General features: G+C 52.1%; 1 protein-coding gene across 1 annotated transcript in view; it reads right to left on the bottom strand.

Moving 5' to 3' along the window:
- Window positions 1-20,843, bottom strand: part of LOC118022113 (L-gulonolactone oxidase) — a 31,638-nt gene that overhangs the window by 8,314 nt on the left and 2,481 nt on the right. Inside the window, exons 3-8 of the mRNA XM_035022609.1 lie at window positions 19,167-19,292; window positions 17,138-17,232; window positions 13,843-13,933; window positions 11,072-11,257; window positions 1,340-1,447; window positions 356-432 (exon numbers count right to left, since the gene is read on the bottom strand). Of these exons, the coding sequence (XP_034878500.1) occupies window positions 356-432; window positions 1,340-1,447; window positions 11,072-11,257; window positions 13,843-13,933; window positions 17,138-17,232; window positions 19,167-19,292 (683 nt within the window). The remainder of the gene's footprint in view (window positions 1-355; window positions 433-1,339; window positions 1,448-11,071; window positions 11,258-13,842; window positions 13,934-17,137; window positions 17,233-19,166; window positions 19,293-20,843) is intronic.

The raw sequence follows: 20,843 nt of genomic DNA, 5'->3' as shown, positions 1-20,843 counted from the left end.
GACCCAGGACACAGAACCAACTTACATGCATAAAGGCCAGGGTGTCATTCTTCTTCTTCTTCTTCTTCAAGATTTTATTTATTTGTCAAGAGAGCACAAAGCAGGGGGAGCGGCAGGCAGAGAGGCAGAAGCAGACTCCCCGCTGAACAGGCAGCCCGTTGTGAGACTTGATCCCAGGACCCTGAGATCATAACCTGAGCCGAAGGCAGCCACTTAACAGACTGAGCCACCCGAGCTGAAGGCAGCTGCTTAACCACTGAGTCACCCAGGTGTCCCCAGGGTGTCATTCTTCCGATGGACCACATCCTCAATAGCATATAGCAGATACTGGAAAAAGGTACCCTTGCATTCCTACCTGACCCAGAGCAGGAACTCCAGTAAATAGAATCCGATGGCATAGTCCCAAAACCAGCTGGCAGAAGAGGAGGGGGGCTGGGAAGAAGAATCTGTGATCAGTTCAGGGCCAGAGCTCAGCTGCCTTCATATATATATAAATACATATACATATACATTTAAATTTGTTAGTTACCATAGGATGCATTATTGGTTTCTGGAGTAGGAATCAGTGGCTGCCTTCTGACCTATGCATCACAGTGTTCCCTTGAGAGAGATGTGTCCCAGGAGTGGCTACATGTGTGTGTTTGGGGGGGGTGACCCACCTATCAGGACAATTGAGAGCCTCACTTCTTGGTGACACAGCCAAATCTCGTGCCCCTTTCATTTCATGTGTATTTATGTATGTATTTATTCTGCACAAGACAAAGATGTACATCTGTCCCTCCTCTTCTGGGCCCATGAGGCAGGCGTCCAGCGAACCCCTTGCCAGCCCCTAACACACAATGAGTGTCATTGCTTTTGCTTGATTTGTCCCATGAACATTCATCCTAAGTGATGGCTTTGTGTTCTGCCAAGAAGCAGCCCATTTGCTAAGGGGAGAGACAACACTATTGATTCCTTCACTTGTCCGGTTGGGGGTGGGAAAGATGGGGGTGTTGGAGGGAAGGTGGAGGTGTATTAGGTGGTTAGAGGTATAGCCCAGCCACCTTGAACTCATCTTATCCTATCCCGTCCTGCCAATACTTCTGCTTCCCTCTCCCACATCTAGGCTGTCTCTTGACCTCACTCCTACACATCCCTACCTGTGGTCACATTGCACCCTTATGGGCCAACTTTCCTTCCTCCTTCCACCCTCCCACCTTTTCTGTTTCTGTCCTCGTGCTCAGTGATGTTCACTCTTGCTTTCCCTCTCACACCTCACTGATCATCGGGACAATGACAAATGTCAGCCACCCTGGGGACTGCAGGCTCTGTGTAAGGATGGGAATGATGCTGTTGCTACCTTGTTGGTGTGGTCCTGGTAGATGACGCTGACGTTCTCGCTGTGCGGGAACCACAGGAAGCGAAAATATTCAGATTTCTTCAGGTGGCTGTCCAGGTTGTTAAGAACCTGACCTCGGCAGGAGAAAGGGAAGACTGTGTTAGTTACAGGATGATGGTGGGAAAGTACTGGGAGTCAGGGCCTGGGGGTGCATCAGTTTCTCCCCGTCAAGAGAAAATACTTAAAATTGTCCTAACATTGTCAACTGACATGGAATGTGGCTTGTAATATGCCGGACATTAAAATGGTCCTTTTGCATGTTGACTTCCCCAAGCAGCTCAGAGGATAGAAATGATTTCTTATTTGTCTTGGCTGGAACAATTCCTAGCCATATGAGTTTGGGCGAGGCACCTAACATCCCCGTGCCTCAGGTTCCTCATCTATAAAATGGGACTAATACCAATACCCATGTCGGGGCTGGTATAAAGATGAAACTCACTAATGGTGTCACAAACATGGTAAGCACTGCACATGGTAAGCAACTGCTGCTGTTGCTGCCCCCGTATTGTCATCATTGTCATCACCATCATCCTTGTCACCATCATCCTTTATCCCCATAATGCCTAACACATCACAGGTCCTTAATAAAACGGACAGAAGAATCCCGCTCTACTACGACTCATCATTGCACTCCTGGAGATGACACCACAGAGCAAACCATGTCTCCCTAAAACCCATCAAGCAGACACAGGACAGTTTCTGAGACAAGGGTAGATAGACTGGGGCTTTGACAGGGAGCTGGGAGGTGGAGGAAAAGCACCAAGTTCTGGATTTGAGCCCTGCTCTGCAGCTTACTAGCTGCATGACCTTGAAGGAGCCATGTACCCTGAACTTTGGTTTTCCCACCAATAACAGGTGAGCATTTGTGCAACGAAATGACAATCTACATCAAAGCTCCCAAGTACAGTGACTACCATGTGGCATGTGCCCAAGGAACAGTTTGGTTCTGAATTTGATCAATGCTGGGACACACACATCGATATACCAAGTCCTATTCCCCCAAAATTCCCTAGCTGTAACTTACAGAAGCCCTTTGAGGCCTGTGGGTTGCATCTCCCCATCTGTAGAATGAAGACAGTAATACCTTTCCTTCCTTCCTTCTAGGGCTGTTGTGAGGAGCAGGGGAAATCATGGATTTAAAAGCACTTTATAAGCTGGAAACTCACCATGTGAGTGAGGGAGGACAGAGTGTCAGGGAAAACAGGAAAAAAAAAAAAAACTTATTGACCAAACACACTGTGGGGACTTTGGTACCTAGCATAGACAAATGGCTGGATCCAATCATGCGTCAATACAGTGTCTATAAAGAGTTTGGTGAGCTTGAGAGAGGCTGGCCACATCTGATCAGCAAGCAAGGAAGGTGAAATCAAGATGAAGCACTGAGATGAACCCATCTAGAACTTCAGTTTGGCGTGTCCGAGAGCAGTGGAACTTTGGAATTCTGGGTCTTTGTCATGACTGTCAGGGAGGCCCCCCGACTTGCTAACCAGTGCATGGTACAGTCAGGGGTACAAGGATGGGTGGACGATTGTTGCATTCAAGCGGCGTGGCTGTCATCCTAACCCTCCCCCACCCCACTCCGACTCCAACCCGTTGGTCCCCTGTCGTATTTCTTCCAATGTCTCCCCAGCTTCCTCTTGTGACCCCACTGCTGCTGCTGTGATGTGGTACATGCCCTTCTTAGCTGTCAACCATACTCTTGCCCTGGCCTCATAATATCCCCCCTTTCTCATCTCTCCAGACAACATCTCCAGAGAACATCCAAAGCACAGCTCAGAAATCCCCAGCAGCTCTTGATTTCCTACAGAATAAAACCCACACAACTTTGTTCAGCATCTGTGACCTCCGTCCACGAACACTGTCCAATACAACGGCCCCTGGCCACAAGTGGCCACTAAGCACCTGAAAAGTGACTTACCTGAATTGCGATGTGTAACTGAAATGTTCCTCATAAAGCCATCTCCTCCCATTCTAAGTGGCTTCTACCTATATTGCATCCATCCCAGAACTGTACTGTAGTTATTGAAGCTTCCGTCTGTCTCTGAAATTGGGCAACCTTCTCTTGTACGTCAGGGACTATCTCATCCAGCTTTGGCTCCCCCTGCTAGAGCAGAGATCAGCAAAATTTTTTGTAAAGAACCAGATAGGAAATATCTTAGGCTTTGGGGGCCATATGGTCTCTGTTGCAACTACTGAACTCTGCCGTGGCAGCATGAAAGCAGCCACGGACAATACATTAACAATGAGCGTGGCTGTGTGCCAATAAACCTTTATTTACAGAAACAGGCAGTGAGACAGATTTTGCCTGTGAGCTGTAGTTTCTCAATCCCTTGCCTTAAGCTGCCAGCACAATGCCTTGCACAGAAAATGTTGGAGTACCCTATCCCTCCATATTTGAAGAGGAAGGCCTTTTCTGCTATGCTGGAGGCCCAGGAAAAGTTTAGGATGAAATCTCAGGGCCCCCGTCGTTATCACTTCCATCCTGACAGGGTGTTGGACCCATGGTCCAAAGGCTCTCAGGTAGGAAGCCTCTGGGCAGAGCTGATTTTCCCCCTGGGAGAGCCAAGAACACAGCCTGCTGGCTTGGCCTGGAGGAGTGGCTGGGACACTGGAAAGGAGAAAACCCCCCAACTCCTCATGGTTTGCATCCCGGACCCTCCCACTCTATTGCCCAGAATCCCAGTAGTAAATGTAATGGCGTTTTCAGCTTCCTACCTAGAATGGAGTGATGAAGAGTCAAACCCCCATTACATTTTGGGCCTCTCCCTGCCATTGTTTTCCTCCCTGCGTGAGAGAAACAAGACTTATCTCCCCCGCCCCCCACTCACACACATAATTATAAGCTTCTAGAGGCATGAACCATTCATAATCAAGCTCTGGACTCTCCATTGCCCCTAACTGAGCACGAAGTGGCTGCTGAATGGTAGTGGAACGGTGACCCCCACCCCTACACACACACTGTAAATTAAACTCTCTCCTTCAGGACCTACAAACCATCCTAACGAGGAGGATGGTCCCTAGGATCATGGACTTCCTTGATCTGACTTGTGTTTCCTGGGAGCACTAGCACAACCATCTGGGTCCCAGAGGAACCCCTCCCTTGGCACATTACTGACATGAAGGGTTCTAGAGGTTGTTCCCCCCCCGGCCCCCCCAACCCCGATTTAGATGTTGTGGCACTGCTGAGTTGGCTTTTGGGAACTGGCTATCAGGCTGTGAGCAGAGGTCTCCAAGTTGACTGGGGTGGGGGGTGGCTCTCAGCCTCAGCGGACAGCCACACCAGGGAGTGGCTGTCATCCGGATGCTGCTGACCAGGTCGGTGACACGCTGGGACCAATCCTGCTTCCTGGGCTGCTGCAGGCGGGGGGATGTGGCAGCCAGCTGTCCTCATCACATCTCATTATGCTTTGGGGGGCATAAAGGGCAAAAAGGTTGACAACAGTTTCGAAAATCTTCACGCCTTCGAACTGGTTGAGATCCCATACCGACCAAATGACGGGAGTCTAAAATGCTGAGACTTTGTCAGAAAAGCCGTGAAGGCTGCCCCTTTCTTGGCACCACGAAACTGGACGAGCCAACTTTCCCTGCCCCACCTGCCTGCATCTGGATACACTGATTGCAACTCTCCCTGAGGCCCAGGAATGACCGTTTCCCCTCATACAGCTTTGAGCAGCATTCAGAAATCATGTTGTAATGTATTTAAGGGACTCAGTAATGTTGTATCTGAGATGGACCACCACACAGCATGGTGGGAGGAGATGGGGTAAATCCCAGGAAGGATGGATTTTTAATAAATTGCTGATCAACTGACCTTGAGTTACCTTGTATTGAGTACTGCCATTATTTTGTGGATGCTGGGGAACAAGAGGCCTCAGATAAAATCCCGGCCCTCCAGAAACGAATCACTGAGCCGCAGAAGGGGGGGAGGGACATTTCAAGAAGTGGTGACATGTCCATGAGCAAAGCAGTGTGACCAGCACCCCTAGCCTAGAAAGTACAGCACTGACTGGGATTCTGGGCTCTACCCACACAGCAGGTGTCTCTGGGTAATATTCTCTGTGAGTAAAGTCAGAGAGAGGAGGCATGGGGGGTTCCTCTCTCTGACACTCTAAAGAGAAGCAAAGGGGGTTCGCCTGCTGTGTTTCCTTGAGTCCTGACATCCCATGGGGACAGTGGAGCTCTTATCCCCACCACAAAGGTACGGAATCCAAGCTCAGGGAAGTGAGGGGACTTCTCCAGACCCAGACAGGGTCAGTGGAGACACCAGGCTTCAAACCTGGTGGTGTGACTTGGACAAGTATTCCCAACCTCTACACCACACCCCTCATGCTGGGTGTATTTGGGCTCTTCTGGAGATCAAGGCTGGAAGACCCATGGTAGGTTGTATTTATAGACACGTGCTGGATGGAAGGCAGGGAAGGAGGAGAAAAGGGAAGGAAAGACATGTAAGGGAAGGAAAAATGGTGGAGCACCTAGCTCTTCAAACCCAACTTTATGCACAAGAAGCAACTGTCATTCTCCTTTGTCCTGGCTTCCTGTCATCCTACTCCTCAAATGCTCCTCCTGTAGCTCAGGACCAGCCAACCTGGTGGCCTTGGCCGTCAGGGACAAGCCCGTGCCCAGAGAGGACATGATGCTGGGGAGCTGCCCAGACATAGAGCTAAACACTCAGGGCAGCAGTCTGCCACCCCAGTGGAGGTGGGACAGTTTCCGGGAACCTAAATGGCCAGAAATTACGGGTATGGGTTTGTTTCCTTTGAGGGGAGCAAGGCCGTGTTGTGTGGCTCTCTCTATCCACTTAGCTCTTCTTCCTAAACATTCAAAGCCTCTCGAAGGTGCCCTTTAAAGGCTGCTTTGAGCGGCGAGAGCAAAAGCAAATTGAATATGGGGCCACTTATTGCACACAGCCCTTGGAACAAATCACAGAGCTGCAAATGCCCCTGACCTTCTGTGGCAGTCCTTCGTTTCTGGCCTGAGAGTGTGGGGAAGGCTGTGGGTGGAATTTGATGGAAGCCGATGATGGGGCTTCTCAGAGAGCCAGGCTGGCTCTGTTGCCCTGTAGTTCACAGAAAGGGGGAGATCCACAGAGAGCTTGCTGCTCCATGAGCCCTCTCGGGGTGAGCTGGGGTCTATGCGGGAGCTGTGGGGGTGTTCCTCACGGGGCTCGTGCCTTTCCCTGGGGGTAGGGCCCAAGCACTTGCTCCAAAGGAGAGAAACAATAATGCCAGAGGTGACCCTTGCCTCCAGGGTGTGGCGAGCGGATGGGGGGAGAGCTTCGCATCCAAGCACTGCTCTGACTTACAGAATGTCGGGGCTGAGAAAGACATTAGGGGCCATCTGCTTTGACTCTGCTTTTAAAAGGTAAAGAAATTGGGCACCCCAAATGTGAGGTATTTGCTCAGTCAGGGTGGCAGGGGACCCTATTCAAACAGGGTAGCAGCACAGCCAGATGGGGGCCCTGCCTCCCTCCCTGGAGACCTTTCATTACATCCTGTTGAGTGTTTACTGCCGTGTAACTGTGTGTGTGTGTTTAGGTGTGTCTGTGTGCGCCTACTTTGTCTTTTAGGGGAGGAGACTGCAACTGCTATTTCTCATGTGTCATCATGGCTTTTCAAAATCAAAGAAGTTGGAAGCTATGAGAAGAATGTAGCCCATTGCCTAGAGTCACTTAGAATTTTCAAGGATGTAGTGTCTAAGTTAGAAGTCTCCATGTTGAGGTAAGTTAAGGCAAAAAAATCCTTGCCAGCCAGCGTGTGTGTGTGTGTGTGTGTGCATGCATGCACGTGCATATGTGAGCGTGTTGGGGTAGGGGAGGACGGTCTGAGATAGGCTCCACTAGAACCAGGACTTGGCTGTAATCAATCTTAGTCAATCTCAGCTGGGTCGGAGGAGCAGCAGAAAGAGAACAGACCAGGTATTAGGAGACCAACCATCTACTCAGCTACAATATCCTAGTAGGAACCTGAGGGCCAGTCCTACTGGCAAAAAGCAGCATTTTTTTTTTTATCTCTGGGTCAAAACCTTCAGCTTAACAATTAACAAGTGCTAACCTAAGTGAGAGGTAGGAAATTAGATTCAACAGCAGAGGACATTACAGCCCCTTTCTGCTTGAAAGTGGTCTGTGCTGCCCATCTCCCTTCCTCGTTGGTGATGCTCATCCATCCCTTAACCTGCCCCATGCTCCCCACTGAAACCATCCTCACCAAGGTCAGCTACAGCCTCCCGATGACCAGACCAGTAAACACTCCAATTCCCCATGGCCTTGGACCCTGTTGACCGCTCCATCCCAGACACCAGGCATCCCTTGCCTCTGTGGTCATCTTCTCCTCATTGGCTTCATTCCTCTATAACCCGTCCTCCTCGGTCTCCTCCTTGACACCTTTCCATCTTCTTTTCCGCTCCCTTATCACCCAAACTCACTGTCTCTGGGTGATCTTGCCTACCCCATGACCACCTAGGGGGCTGAAGACCCCTACTTTGGCCTCTAGTGTGTACATCCCACATTCATATATTGAAATCCTAACCTCCACTACCTCACAATAAGACTATATTTGGAGACAAGGACTTTAAAGAGGTAATCAAGGTTAAATGAGGTCATTGGGTGAGCCCTAATCCAATATAACTAGTGTACTTGTAAGAAGAGATTAGGACACAGATATGCATGGACAGGAAACCATGTGAGGACACGCAAGATGGCGGCCATCTATAAGCCAAGGGGAGAGTCCCCACAAGGAACCAACGCTGTAGACACCTTGATCAGCCTGTGCTATTTGTTACCGCAGCCCTAGCAGACTAATACAACCCCCCAATCTCTACCTCCAGCCTCTGCCTCCTGAGTTCCAAACATGCAAAGCCAGCTGCCTTCCCATACCTCCACTTGAGGCACCTCAAACCTGAGTTCCCAAACTAAGCTCATCATATCGCTCCCCATACCTGTTGTGCTTCCTGGATGCTCCACCTCAGTGGTAACACCATTTCTGCCTCCTGCCTCCGACTCCCTCAAACCCACACTCAGCTGCCAAGTCCTCCTGGTTACTCATCTTAAGTATCTCTTGAATTTGTGCCCTAAAAAAAGTGGGCTTGGCTCTGTATTTCAGCCCCTTGAGTACCTCTCCAGTCTATACCCACTCTACCTCATTCTCTTCCAAATCTCCCTCCCAGAGCGTACTTTGGCCAAAGCGCTCTCTGCCAGGCTCCCTTGGGACTTGACAGTTGTTATGAACCATTTCTTTAGCTCCTGTCCGGGCCATCTGCACTGGCTACTGTCTTCAGTTTCAAGCCCTAGAGCAGGCTGCCTAGTCTGTTGGTCCTGGAGCCCCAGGTCCAACACACCCGTGCCTTTGTTAGCCATGTCAGCATATATGGTTAATCTCAGAGTGGGGACCAAGATGATCGATCTTTGTAACCTCCCCCTGCACACCTTTCTGTAATTCCCTGTTAAAAATGCTTTGGCTGAAAAGACTGGAATGCCTGGTTCAGAAGCAACAGGGATGAGGGAAGTTGGAGCATCCGTGATCTCCTCTGCAGCCAGTCCAGGGGCAAGACAACCTGGAGGGTACAGAGGATGGATGGTGGCAGATGCCAAGGGTGGGGGGAGAAGCAGACTGCCACTGGGTCCATTGAGGAGAAGAAAGGGGTACCCAGGCTTCCCAGCTGAAGCCTGAGAAGAATGCGTGGGTTGTATCTCAGTGGGGGTCTGTGCCACATCTTGCTGCATGACCAGGATGGAGGGGTCACCCCTCTAAGTAGTACAGAAGGGAAAGCCTGAGAATACTAGAGGCAAGAGGGCTGAAGGGAAAATCGATCTTTGCAGTGGGTGCTCAGAATGTTATTCCATGGCCTTAGGAGTTAGCCCTAGTGTCATATGAGTCTCAAATGCTGACCCCACAGGAGGCCTCAATCAGTATGTCTGGCACTGAACAGAATGTAGGATGCTTTCTGAACCCTACTTGGGAGTGAACAAGGGGTCTAGACCTGCCCTCTAGTGGTGGTCCGGAAGATTGTAGCTGGTTGAGGTAGGCCTAGGTGGCCCCTAAGATCTCAGAGTCTGGTTCCAGGCAGAGTCATGTGGACCTCCAGCCAGACCCTTGTGGGACTTCCTAGCCACACCTTGTCCCTGCCAAACAATTCCATGAAATGTCCTTGTCCCAAACTAGTCCTACTTTCTTGGGCCAAGGCATCAGGCAGTTCGCTTGCCAATTACTGTCCCATCAGGCTCACTATTGGTACTCCAGGGATCGATGCTGCCTCCCCTAGAGCTGTGGAATCACTTTTTTACCACCGACTGGGAGTTCTGGGGATAATTCCCACCAAACACGATGCCTCTTAGTAGGGGACCTTCTGGATTTAAGGCCTTTGCCTTGTGGCTTCATGCATTAGAAATTTTGAGGTCAGGATTTTAGACCTGGTAGTAAGTAACAATATTTTCCTTTTATCACTGACCAGGCGCCACTGGGGACATATTTTAATACTGAACTAGGTAATTTATGTGTGTTACCTGATTTCATCCTCAGACTCAGTACTTTAAGGTAGGTATTATTAAACTCTTATTTTGGATGAGGAACTAGGGCTTAACAAGGTTCAATGATAGGCTCAAGGTCACAGGTGAAAAGTGGCAGAGCCAGCATTCAAGGCCAAGTGAACTGGATCGCCAACCCCACCTTACCCACACTGGGTCAGTAGGGCTTACATCATTGCCTATTGCAACTGTGCAGAGGGTCTACTCATCTTGAATGATAAGGTGACCATGGAGGAACTCAAAGACCAAGGAACTTGGAACCATAAATTTGAGTCCCATAGCTTAGTGATTACCAGGCATTTCACGACTGCTGCCTGCTACCCATCCAGCCATGCATCCATCCGTGCATCTGTGCATCCATGCATCCAATTATCCATCCATCCATGCATCCATCCATCATCTATCCAGTCAGCCAGTCAGCCAGCCAGCCAGCCAGCCAGCCAGCCAACCAACATGCTTTTCATTCATTCCCAAAACATTACGGGGCGCCTGGGTGGCTCAGTCGGTTAAGCGGCTGCCTTCGGCTCAGGTCATGATCCTGGGGTCCTGGGATCGAGCCCCGCGTCCGGCTCCCCGCTCAGCGGAGAGCCTGCTTCTCCCTCTCCTGCCTGCCACTCTGCCTACTTGTGCTCTCTCTCTCTCTCTCTCTGTCAAATGAATAAATAAGATCTTTAAAAAAAAAAAAACATTGCTGTGAGTCAGAAGTCATCCTTTCTGCCCTCCATCATCTAGATCCACATCCCCTGCATGTGACCTTAGGCAGCCAGCCAGACGGAAAGTTAGCCCACCCACTTGGTTGTGAAGAAGCCATTGTAAAGAGAATCCTGGGTACCTTCTATCGCTCAGTGCAGTTGAGAGTTAATGCCTTCTCAGAAGCAGTCAGCTCATGCCAGCACCGTATCTCCCCCGGCAAGTCTCTACCCAACCTCCCTTCTCGCCCAGACATCTGTCAACCCCTTGCAGTTCCTCTGAGCTTCACTGACCTGCTCAGAAAGGGACCTGGCCACAGTATCCTTGGGCCAAGGAAGACCTAGAGAGGTCAGCCCACTCCCCTGTTCAGGGGGCCTGCAGAGCCCCTCCCCCCTCCCCTGGGGCTGTCAGTGGAGCATGGCCTATTCGTCAGCATCCTCCATTTATTTTGGGAGGTTGAGCGGTGGCGAACAAGATGCCCATACCTCTTCCAGGGTTGAGGGGAAGGAGATCTCCTGCAAGTGGAACTGGGGCACACACTGCAGGGTGATGGTGAGGATCACTCCCAGGCAGCCCAGGTGCATCCTCGCCGCCTGGAACACCTCTGCGTTGCTGGACTCGGAGCACTCAAGAATGGTCCCGTCGGCCGTCAGCAGGGTCAGCGCCACCACCTAGCCATGGGAGAAGAGCACTCAGAACCCGGGGGGGCATTTCCCGTAGACACCCCGCTCTCTCTATCCTGGAAGTGAGGCCACGTGGTGCCTATCCCCGGAAGATCAATGCCATCTGGCCACAGGGCTACGGGGCAAGGAAGGGTCTGGCATCAGCCCCCCGTCTCTTAGCCTTGGCCCCCATTTCCAGAGGAATCCTCTTTTAGGACCTGTTAAGTACTTCTCCACATTCTGCTACCTGCTAATTCGGATGCAAATTGCTTTTGACGTGTAGTTGGCTGCTGGGGGCTCGGGTGAGAGAACAGAGAAGCTGAACGAATTCCAATTTACAGCGACCAAGACCAGAGGGGAGAAATTGGCAGAAATGGGGCACCATGGCCATCTGTAGGAGTGAGGGCATCAGAATGGTTTTTATAGAAACCAGATTCTGTCCACGATCCCGAGCTGTGAGAATTGGTCAGTGAAACCCCTCAGCAGGGTCCAGCAACAATTAAAGGTAGGCACTGCTTTACTCGCTGTGTGACCTTGGGCATGTTACCCAACCCCCGTTTCCTCATCTGTAAAACGAGGACAATAACTGTCTCAGAGACAGTGTAGGGAGTATCCAGCTGAGTCTCTGGTGTACCGTAGACCCTGAAATGTCGATCCCCTCCCCTCGCTCCCAGCCACTGGTAGGATATGTAAAACAAAACAGCGGGGCTCTCCAACTCCTTTCCAGGTGCTGGTCCTGCTCAGCTGAGCTTCCTAAGAAAAGGGGCCAGTAAATCTCATGCGCGTTTTGATTTGTGGCCCTTCAGAATTATGCCATACTCTGCTGAACGTTTTTGTAGCAGCTGCCATCAGCCCTGGAGAGTAGACCAGGACGGTGGCCTCATCTTGGGGGGCGGCTGTTGTCCGACTCCCCCAGTTGCCACCGGGCTCTCTTGGGCAGCGGACCCAGCTTTGGAGCGGTCATGGCATGTCCACAGATGACTCCAAGTACCTGGGAATCAGGTGCCTCAAAGCCCAGCACGCTTTGCCTGTGGGCGGGGTCGAGCACGGTGAGCACAGGTGCCCTTGGTCAGTTTCCCCTTTCCTGGCTCACGCCCTTCTCTCAGGACACCCCTCGCCTGCCTGCGGGTTCTGTGGGGCTTTCATGGTAGAAAGAGGGAGGGGAGAAGGACAAGAGCAACCAGAGTCCGTGCACAATGCTGATGAGAAAGCAAAGTGAAGTTTTAAGGCCAAGTGTGAATTAGGTTTCCCTCGTGGTGTTCAGGGAAACAAATACCCCCGGGCCCCCCCCAAAAATGATTCTCTTAGAAATTGCTTTGGGGCTGTTTTCCTTTGATCTCAGAGCTGCTCTGAGACTGGAGCACTTGGGACCCAGTCCCCAGAGGTCACATTCAGACAATGCTTGCTGGGGCGTCTGTCTGCCTCAAGAGAGAGCCATACACCTGGGTAGTTGACTGGGGGTCACTTAAGTGATCCCCAGCAATCCTGAAATTTCTTCTACAGCACAGAGTGTAAGCTCCGGAAAGGGCCCTATCTTATGACACGCAAAACCCATCACGAATGTTTATTGAGCATCTTCTAAGCACCCCAGATGCATTGCTGTTGTGACCATCCCCATTTTCCGGGTGAGCAAACTGAGGTAGCCAGGTAGAGACTTGCCCCAGGTCACACAGACCATACTGGTAGAGCTGGGATGCAAAACCCAGGCCCCAGTGCTTAGCCGTAATGCTCCAGGGGCCGGAGGTCCCACGGCCCACAGTGCAGATGAGCCCCTGCAGGTGGAAAAAGAAGGCGAGCTGTGGAGTGCCGCCCGGGGAACAGGGGATCTCTCCCGGCCCCGACGGTGAGCGGCCAGCCTCCCTGTGCGCACGGCCGGGCCTGTTAGGAAGCCCCTCCAAAGGGAGGCTCCCGACACAGGAATCACGCACTGCCCTTGGCTCAGCCACGGAAGTAACATACGCCAGCTCCTTTGCTCCTCCTGGGTTGAGGATTGTTCTCTCCGAGTTACAGATGAAAACACGGAAGTCCAGAGGAGTTAAAAACTTGCCTACAGGTGCATGCCTTCTACACGTTGGAGGCAGGATTTGGACCCAGATCCGAGTCCAGAATCTGTGTTTATAGCCAGTTCCCCAGACCGGACTCTCATAAAGTTTAAGAAATGCTTTTCAATGGCGGTCAGGGGCAGATCCGGGCCCACACAGGCCGGACTCCACTCCAGGTAGCCCCCGCTCCAGTTCTGGCCCCTCCCCGACTTGCTACCCTGGGAAGACCTCTTGCCCTGTCTGGCTCCTGGCTCAGACCTTTCGCCCCGCTTGCCCTTTTCCACAGGGTGGCCAGGACGCTCCTGAGAGGCCGGGGGGGGTCTCATCACTTGTGTCCGTTGTGGACGAGGAGGCTTAGAGGAGATAAAGTGGCTGGACGGCACCTGCCAAGTGTCTGTCAGAGGCAGGAACAAGGGTTGGCTTTGAGACCTACGTGGAGCTGAGCCGACACTGCCCATGGAGCCTCTGATTTCCCGGGAGCTGCCGGGAGGAGGTGTCCGTCCCATCCCCCACCCGCTGGCAGTCGTGGAGCAGCCAAGCAGGGGGACTCACCTGGGTGGCCAGGATGCCATGTTTGATCCCTGTGTTGTGCGTTCCGGACCCGATGACACCCCCTGCGGTCACGTCTGACACAGCTCCCAGGCTGGGCTCAACAGGAGGGAGCGAAAGGGACACAAGGGACCAGTTAGGCTTCCCTGGGACCATACCCACCCCCTCCACTGGGCTGCAGGACAAGGCCCCTCAGAGCAGAGTAATAGATTCATCCCTTGCCTAGGTTCTGACCCTGAAGGTACCATGACTTAGCTTGTCTGACTTGGTGGCCCTTCCCCTCTCTAGCCTCAGCCTTATTTCAGTGGCCTGGTGGGGGAATGGTTCAGCTCTGAGGGGGAGCCTGTGTGTGCACAGGAGGACCAGAGTCCTGAAGGGGAGCAGGGGCCCCTCTAGAGGTGTGCTCTGGGGGCAGGAATTAGAAAGATGTGCCCAGAACTCAGGGTCGAGGGAAAAGAGTGATCAAGAATCTTACTTCTTGGGATGCCTGGGTGGCTCAGTCAGTTATGCATCTGCCTTCGGCTCAGGTCATGATCCCAGGGTCCTGGGATCGAGTCCCGCAGGGAGCCTGCTTCTCCCTCTCCCTCTGCCTGCCACTCTCCCTGCTTGTGCTCTCTCCCTCTCCCTGACAAATAAATAAAATCTTAAAAAAAAAAAATCTTACTTCTTAGGTGAGTCCTCTGAGACATCCCAGCCCTAGCTTAAAGGAGAAGGAAACTGGTATTTTACTAAAGGCTCCCCCGGGTGCCTAGGGGTTGAGAGCATCATGTGCTACACAGTATCTTCACCACTTGAGAAATGGGCTCAGCAGCTGACGCCGTGTGCCCACCCCCTCACACACCCTGGCTCCCAGCACAGACCGAGGGCCCCTGAGTAGAAGTCCAGCCTCAGACCTTCCTGTGGAGGCGGTGAGACCTGGGGGCCGTCCTGGCAGAACAGGAAGAACGGAGAAACCCAAGCCTCTCCAGCCTCCCCTTACTCACCCCCCGTACCACCTTTGTGTCTTGTCTATCCACATGAGTTGGGTTACTTCATTTTTTTTTTTAAATAAAGATTTTATTTACTTATTTGAGAGAGACACAGAGCAGGAGCAGGGGGGGGGGGCAGAGGGAGAAGCAGGCTCCCCACTGAGGGCAGAGCCCAACGCGGGGCTCCATCCCGGGACCCTGAGATCATGACCTGAGCCCAAATCAGATGCTTAACCGACTGAGACACCCAGGCACCTGGAAAATACCAGAATGTTAAAAGAGGATCATGGAATCCTGCCTTAGGGAAATCCTCCAACTCGAGGAAAGTCATAGCACGAAGACACTACGTAGAATTGTGACAACCTGAGAAGGACCTCAGTGCCCACAAAGGGGTGGTTAATGGAACTGCAATGTGTCTCCTCTTTTCCACGCAGCCTCCCAGACTAAAAAGCAATATGGAAACAGGTTTGTGACCACCCACGTTCAAAGAAATAAACTGGATTACGGCGAGGCCCTGAGGGAGAAAGGTCAAGGAGGGAAGGATTACGTGGCGTCCGAGAGGCTGGAAATAACACGGCCAGGGGAAAGGTCACCCCCAAAACCTGAGGAGCGAGGCACTCCATGGGTGCCTCGCCAGAAGGTCAACGAGCACGGACGTTTACTGAGCAGTTCTGTGGGCCATCTTTAACTCCTCCAGGCCTCTGAGCGCCCTGTTTTAAGACCCATTTTCCAGGCCTGAGGCCCAGACGGGTCAAGGAACTTGACTAACAGCGAACAGTAAGATTTGCGCCCAGGCCATCTGCTTCTGGAGCTGGGGTCCACACCACACTGCTGTCCTGCCTCCTCTGGTCCACCACATGGTGGAGTGTTCCAGAACTTTCCAGCTGTGTGACTTTGGTAAACCACTTAGCTTCAGACCCTGGTTTCTTCCCCTGTAACTAGGCTTCTATTCCTCACCTGCCAAGCACCCAGCATGGGGCCTGCCTCAGCTCTGTTCTTCTCTTCAGCCCCCCAGCCATAGATACTCCTGGAGTCCCCAGAGCATCCTTGAGCCGTCCACCCAGGCTCCTCTGCGGTACACAGGACAGGACATCCTAACTCCCTCTGAGTAGCATAAGGGCCCCATGCAGGGAGCCACGTGAGGAGGACTGGGTCCCCAGGGGGGAGAGACACACCATCAACAGGGCACAGAGATGCCAGAGTCCAGAAGCTAATGCCCATCGTTAATAGAACATGTCTCTTCCTGTTGTCACTGGTCACGGATTCTGTCCCACTATCTGCTCATCGGCCCCCGTGTGCCCCATACACTCCCCCCATCCTGGACTTTTGCTCATGCTGGTCCTTCTGCCTGAATCCCTTCTTTCCTTTTTTTTCTGGTTTAGGACTCAATCCAGAGGCCCCTTTCTGCAGGCTCCCTGATTCCTACCCCTCACATGGTCTCCTGCCTGCCAAGGCTGAACCCAGGGCCTCCTAAGGGCCCCACAGTGCCCTGAACACTTCTCTGACATTGAACGTATTGTCTTACATTATGCTGATCATTTTGGATGTTGGTCTGCCCCTTGCCAGGAGTTCCTTGGATTTTATTCGTCTTTGCCTCTTAAGGGCCTGAACAAGACCTACACATGGTAGATACCTCATAAATGTTTGAGTTGCCATGATCTTTGGATGGTTCCCAGAGTAAATAGGTGCAGCAATACCTCTGGGCCTGTGATAAGAGAGCTAAGGCAAATGGACCACCCACACTTAAAAACAGCAGGCTTCCATGGGTACAGTTTCCAGCTGCAAAGAGATTGCTACCCAACTATCCAAAACACCTGTCACTTTTTCCTATGGTTGAAATTCTAAAGTTAGACATTCAATCCTTTGGCTATATTTGATGCTTATTTCAATGGAAATCCCTATATTTAAACCCGAGCAATCACTGACACGTTTGGCTAGAGATGAGTATAGCCATAGGTAAGTATATCCCAAAGTCCTGTGAGTCAGTCAGCATGCCCTTCTCTTCCTCTGTGCTTATTTTGCATACCCTTCTGTCTGGGTCCATGCAGTTGGTTACTGCAAGTTTTAAGAAAAATTTAATCCATAGTTTTTCCGCCCCTTTACAAGAACTTTACTTAATGCTCGGTCCATCTCTGGCCTGTTTCTTTTTATTCTCACATGACAGATGGGAGACAGGTACCCCATGGGTAAAGAACAGGGGTCCAGAGAAAGGGGGTGTGCCTGCGAAGTGTTTCTCTCTCTCCTGCCAGATCCTTGAGTGTCCAGCCGAGACCAGGGCAAGGGGTGGTGGGCAGTGTTGGCCCACCAGGAACGGGAGAGGTGGTTCTTACTTGGACAAGGCCAGGCCGTGCTTGCCCAGCTGTGGGTGCAGGTCAGCCAGGAGGATGCCAGCCTCCACAGTCACCTGCTTCTTCTCTGTGTCCACCTGCAAGAGACCAGCATAGGCTGGGGTCAGCTAGGCTCTCACCCAGCCCCCACCTGGCAGCCAGTCCCACGAATATGAACATGTGTCTGTCCCAGCCTGTGGTCATCTCAGGCCGAGTGTGGGCAGAGCCCTGGATTTGCTGGAATTTTGGGCATACAGTCATTCCCCCCTTATCTACAGGGCATGCGTTCCAAGACCCCTAGTGGATGCCTGAAACCACAGGTAACACTGATCTTTACATATACCTGTTTTTCCCTATATACACATACCTACGATAAAGTTTAATTTATAAATTATGCAGAGTAACAACTGTAACTAAAAATAAAATAGAACAATTATACACTGTAATAAAAGTTACATCATTGTGGTTTCTCTTAAGGTATCTTATCATACTGTGCTCAGCCTTTTTTGTCCTGCAAGCATGTGAATGATAAAATGCCCACGTGATGAGCTGAAGTGAGGTGCAGGATGTAGGAATTGTGGATTAGGCTACTGTTGACCTTCTGATGATAGTCTTCTTGTCCTATGATCCCTCTGATCATCTGCTTTCAGATGGTGGTTTACAGCAGGTCTTTGAAACCAGAGAGCAAAACCATAGGTAAGGGGGGACTAGTGTGTTCTGTGGAACCCCTTCTTCTCGCAAGGGAAGGAAATGAGGAGGAAGGAAGAGAAGGGGTTCGCTCAAAGTCACTGGCAGAGATGGACTAGCATTCAGGTCTCCCAACTGCCGCAACTGCGCTCTCCCCCAATCCCACGGCCCCCCAGACTAGGAAGGTGGGATTCCTAGAGAGCTGTGCAAAGTCACCAACTAAGGAGGGTCTAATTCTGCAGGGGCTTGCGTTTGCTAGATGGAGTCCAAATTCTCCACTTGCTCTCCCGGGGAGGTCTAGGGCGAAGACGGGGGCCTGGAAGGGGACGGACAAGATTCCCGCCATGTGCAAGAAGGGCCCTAGAAGATTCCCCACAGCCCAGGGAGGTAGGAGCAGATTCTCTTCTTTCACAGGGAGGAAACTCAAGTTTGGGCACTTTAAGTCACTCGCCCAAGGTCACACAAGCACTGGGCGTGGAATTGAGAGGAGAATCCACATCTGTGTGACTCCAGATCACATCCTCATCAGCGCACTGCACTGACCCTGAGCACAGAGCTGGGCAAAATCAATTGTGGGAGCCAATCCTCACTAATTAGCCATCAGAGTTCATTACTGCCATGACCGACATCTTGACCAGAACATTTTCTACAGCGTGGAGACCGTCAGCCTGAGCAAAGAAGGAAATAACAGAGAGGAACCCAGAACCTCTGCTAGCAGGGCTGGGGGGGAGAGGAGTTTATCCGGCAAAAACTATAGCTCAGGGGAGCTGGCCCTGTGAGGGGAGAATAGGAGTGCTCCCAACGTGCAGGGCACCTGTCTGACCTCTACGCCCTGGCAGGTGCCTTCACCAAGTGCTAGCTGAATTGCACGGACACTATCTCAGCACCGTGCTGGTGTCCGACTCCTGAGTTTGTGCCCAGCTCTGCTACTGATTGGCTGTGCAACCCTAGGCAAGTCACTCACCCTCTCTGATCTTGTTTCCCCATATGTAAACAAGTTAAGTGTCAGTCCTTCTGGATTTGTCATTGCAAATGCATCTTTGGGGGTCTGGCTTGTCATTTTTCTAGAGAAGCAGAGAGGGGGCCCTGACAGGAGGGGGTGAACATCCTGTGGCCACAAGGAAGCGCCCACACCTGACAAGAAGCTTGAGGAGGCCCACAGAGGGCTCTGGGGAGGGGTGAGATCACAGGGCCACCAGGAATTGGGGTGTCACTTTGGATTCAGGGACAGGGAATAGGATGAGGCCTGAGGGCAAAGGCTAAGGCATTTCCTGGGGCCTGGGGTGGAGGCTGAGGCTGCCAGGTTGGGGGCCAGCAGAGGTGGGGAGCTGAGGGCCCTGAGTACCTGGAGAACCCGGTTCATCTTGCCCATGTGGATCATGAAGCCATCGGTGCAGGCGATGTCGGAGGGCGAGTGGCCACCGCCCACCACCTTCACCCGCTTGTTCTGCTGCCTGGCCAGGGCCAGCACCTGCCAAGACCATACCAGAGTCAGCCCCAGCTCAGGCCTTTCTCCCTGAGGCAGCCGGAGACCTTGCAGGGCCCGCAGGGGGGCGGGCCGCCCAGGCTTTGCACCCCCAGGCCTCCAAGGCCCCTGCCCGGCCGGAGGCTGCTGTGCAGGCCACTCCGGGAAAGGGAACCAGTGTGCAGGGCCAGGAAGTGAGCGGGATGGAGAACCAAGGGATCATCCTAAGGTGGGGCTCCCGTGCGCTCTCCCCGCTGCTGCTGGGCACACCTGACCGCATTCTTCTCCAGCACAAAACCTTCCAAGGGCACCCGAGTGCCTTCAGAATAAGGTCCCGGCTGCTCCTCTTGGCCTACTTGGGCTCAGCTGCCTCCTGGGCTGCAATGAAGGCCCCTGGGGGTGACAGGGGCTTAATTTGACTTGGTACCTGTGTCTACCCAGCCCCACTGGTCGCGAGTGATCACTGAGTGAACGAATAAATATACGCCTGGTATCACTTAAATGAATGCATTCCCTTTCACCCTCACGTCCCTGCTCAAAAAAACCTCACATGTGGTCCACGGAACTCTGGTTTGACAACAGGTACCACAAGAGGTTCCATGAGCAAGTGAGATTGGGAAGTGCTCTGTCTTCACTAGCTCCTTTCTCCACCCACAATGCCTGTGGCATGTTTAAAGCTACAGGCTCTACAACGAAGAAATCTGTAACATCATCTTCCGTGAGCCCCCTTGACCACACAACCGGGTTTTAGGGCCCTACTAGCCCTCCAGGGAGATGTCGGCCCTCAGTGGCCTCAGCCTGTTAGGAATTCACAACTGTGTAAGCCAGCACAGCTGAGGGATGGCCTTGGCCTACGGCCATCTCAGCGTACCTCTAACTTTTCCCTCAGCTCAGAAGGAAGCCAGAAGGAAGCCCTCTGATCCCACCTTCCCAGCCTTCCTCTTCGGCCCTCCGCCCACTCATCCCCTCCAGGCATGTCTGTCCCCACCCCTGTCCTGTCCACTGAGTCACCAGGCATGCTCCTCACTTTCCCTTGTTCGCAGTGCCCTTCCCCAGCCCCCTGTGGAGCTTTTATTCATTCTCCTGGGCCCAGCTCAACCACTTTTCCAGTGTGTAGCTTTTCCTGCGTAAGAAGGTGGGGGCTTTGAATCAGACAATCCCCCTGTGTGAATCCTGGCTCTGATACTTACTAATATGGGAAAATAACAAAGCCTCTATTAGCCTTAGTTTACCCATCTGTGAAAGAGAGTAATGGCAAGTGATTATAAATACGCAGTGAAGGAAACATACACAGGGACAGGGAACACTGGGGCCATACTGCATGCAGATAAGGTGGTGTGGGAATCCACTGAGGAGCTGAAGTTTACCCTGAGACCTAAAGGATGAAAAGGAGTTAGTTGTGTGAAAAGTGAAGCGACAGGCATTCCTGGCGGTGTTCAGAATAGCAAGTACAAAGGCCCCGAAGTAGGAAAAGGTTTGGTTTGTCTTATGAACAAAGGGTGAACCAAGGTCAGGTGATACATGGCCTTGGGAGTCGAGTTACAGTGTTACTCCACG

This window comes from Mirounga leonina, unplaced genomic scaffold (genome assembly GCF_011800145.1).
Source record: "Mirounga leonina isolate KUSES-001 unplaced genomic scaffold, KU_Mleo_1.0 Mir_176, whole genome shotgun sequence".
In the NCBI taxonomy this organism is placed as follows: Eukaryota; Metazoa; Chordata; class Mammalia; order Carnivora; family Phocidae; genus Mirounga; species Mirounga leonina.
This window is presented reverse-complemented; position numbering and strand designations above follow the sequence as displayed.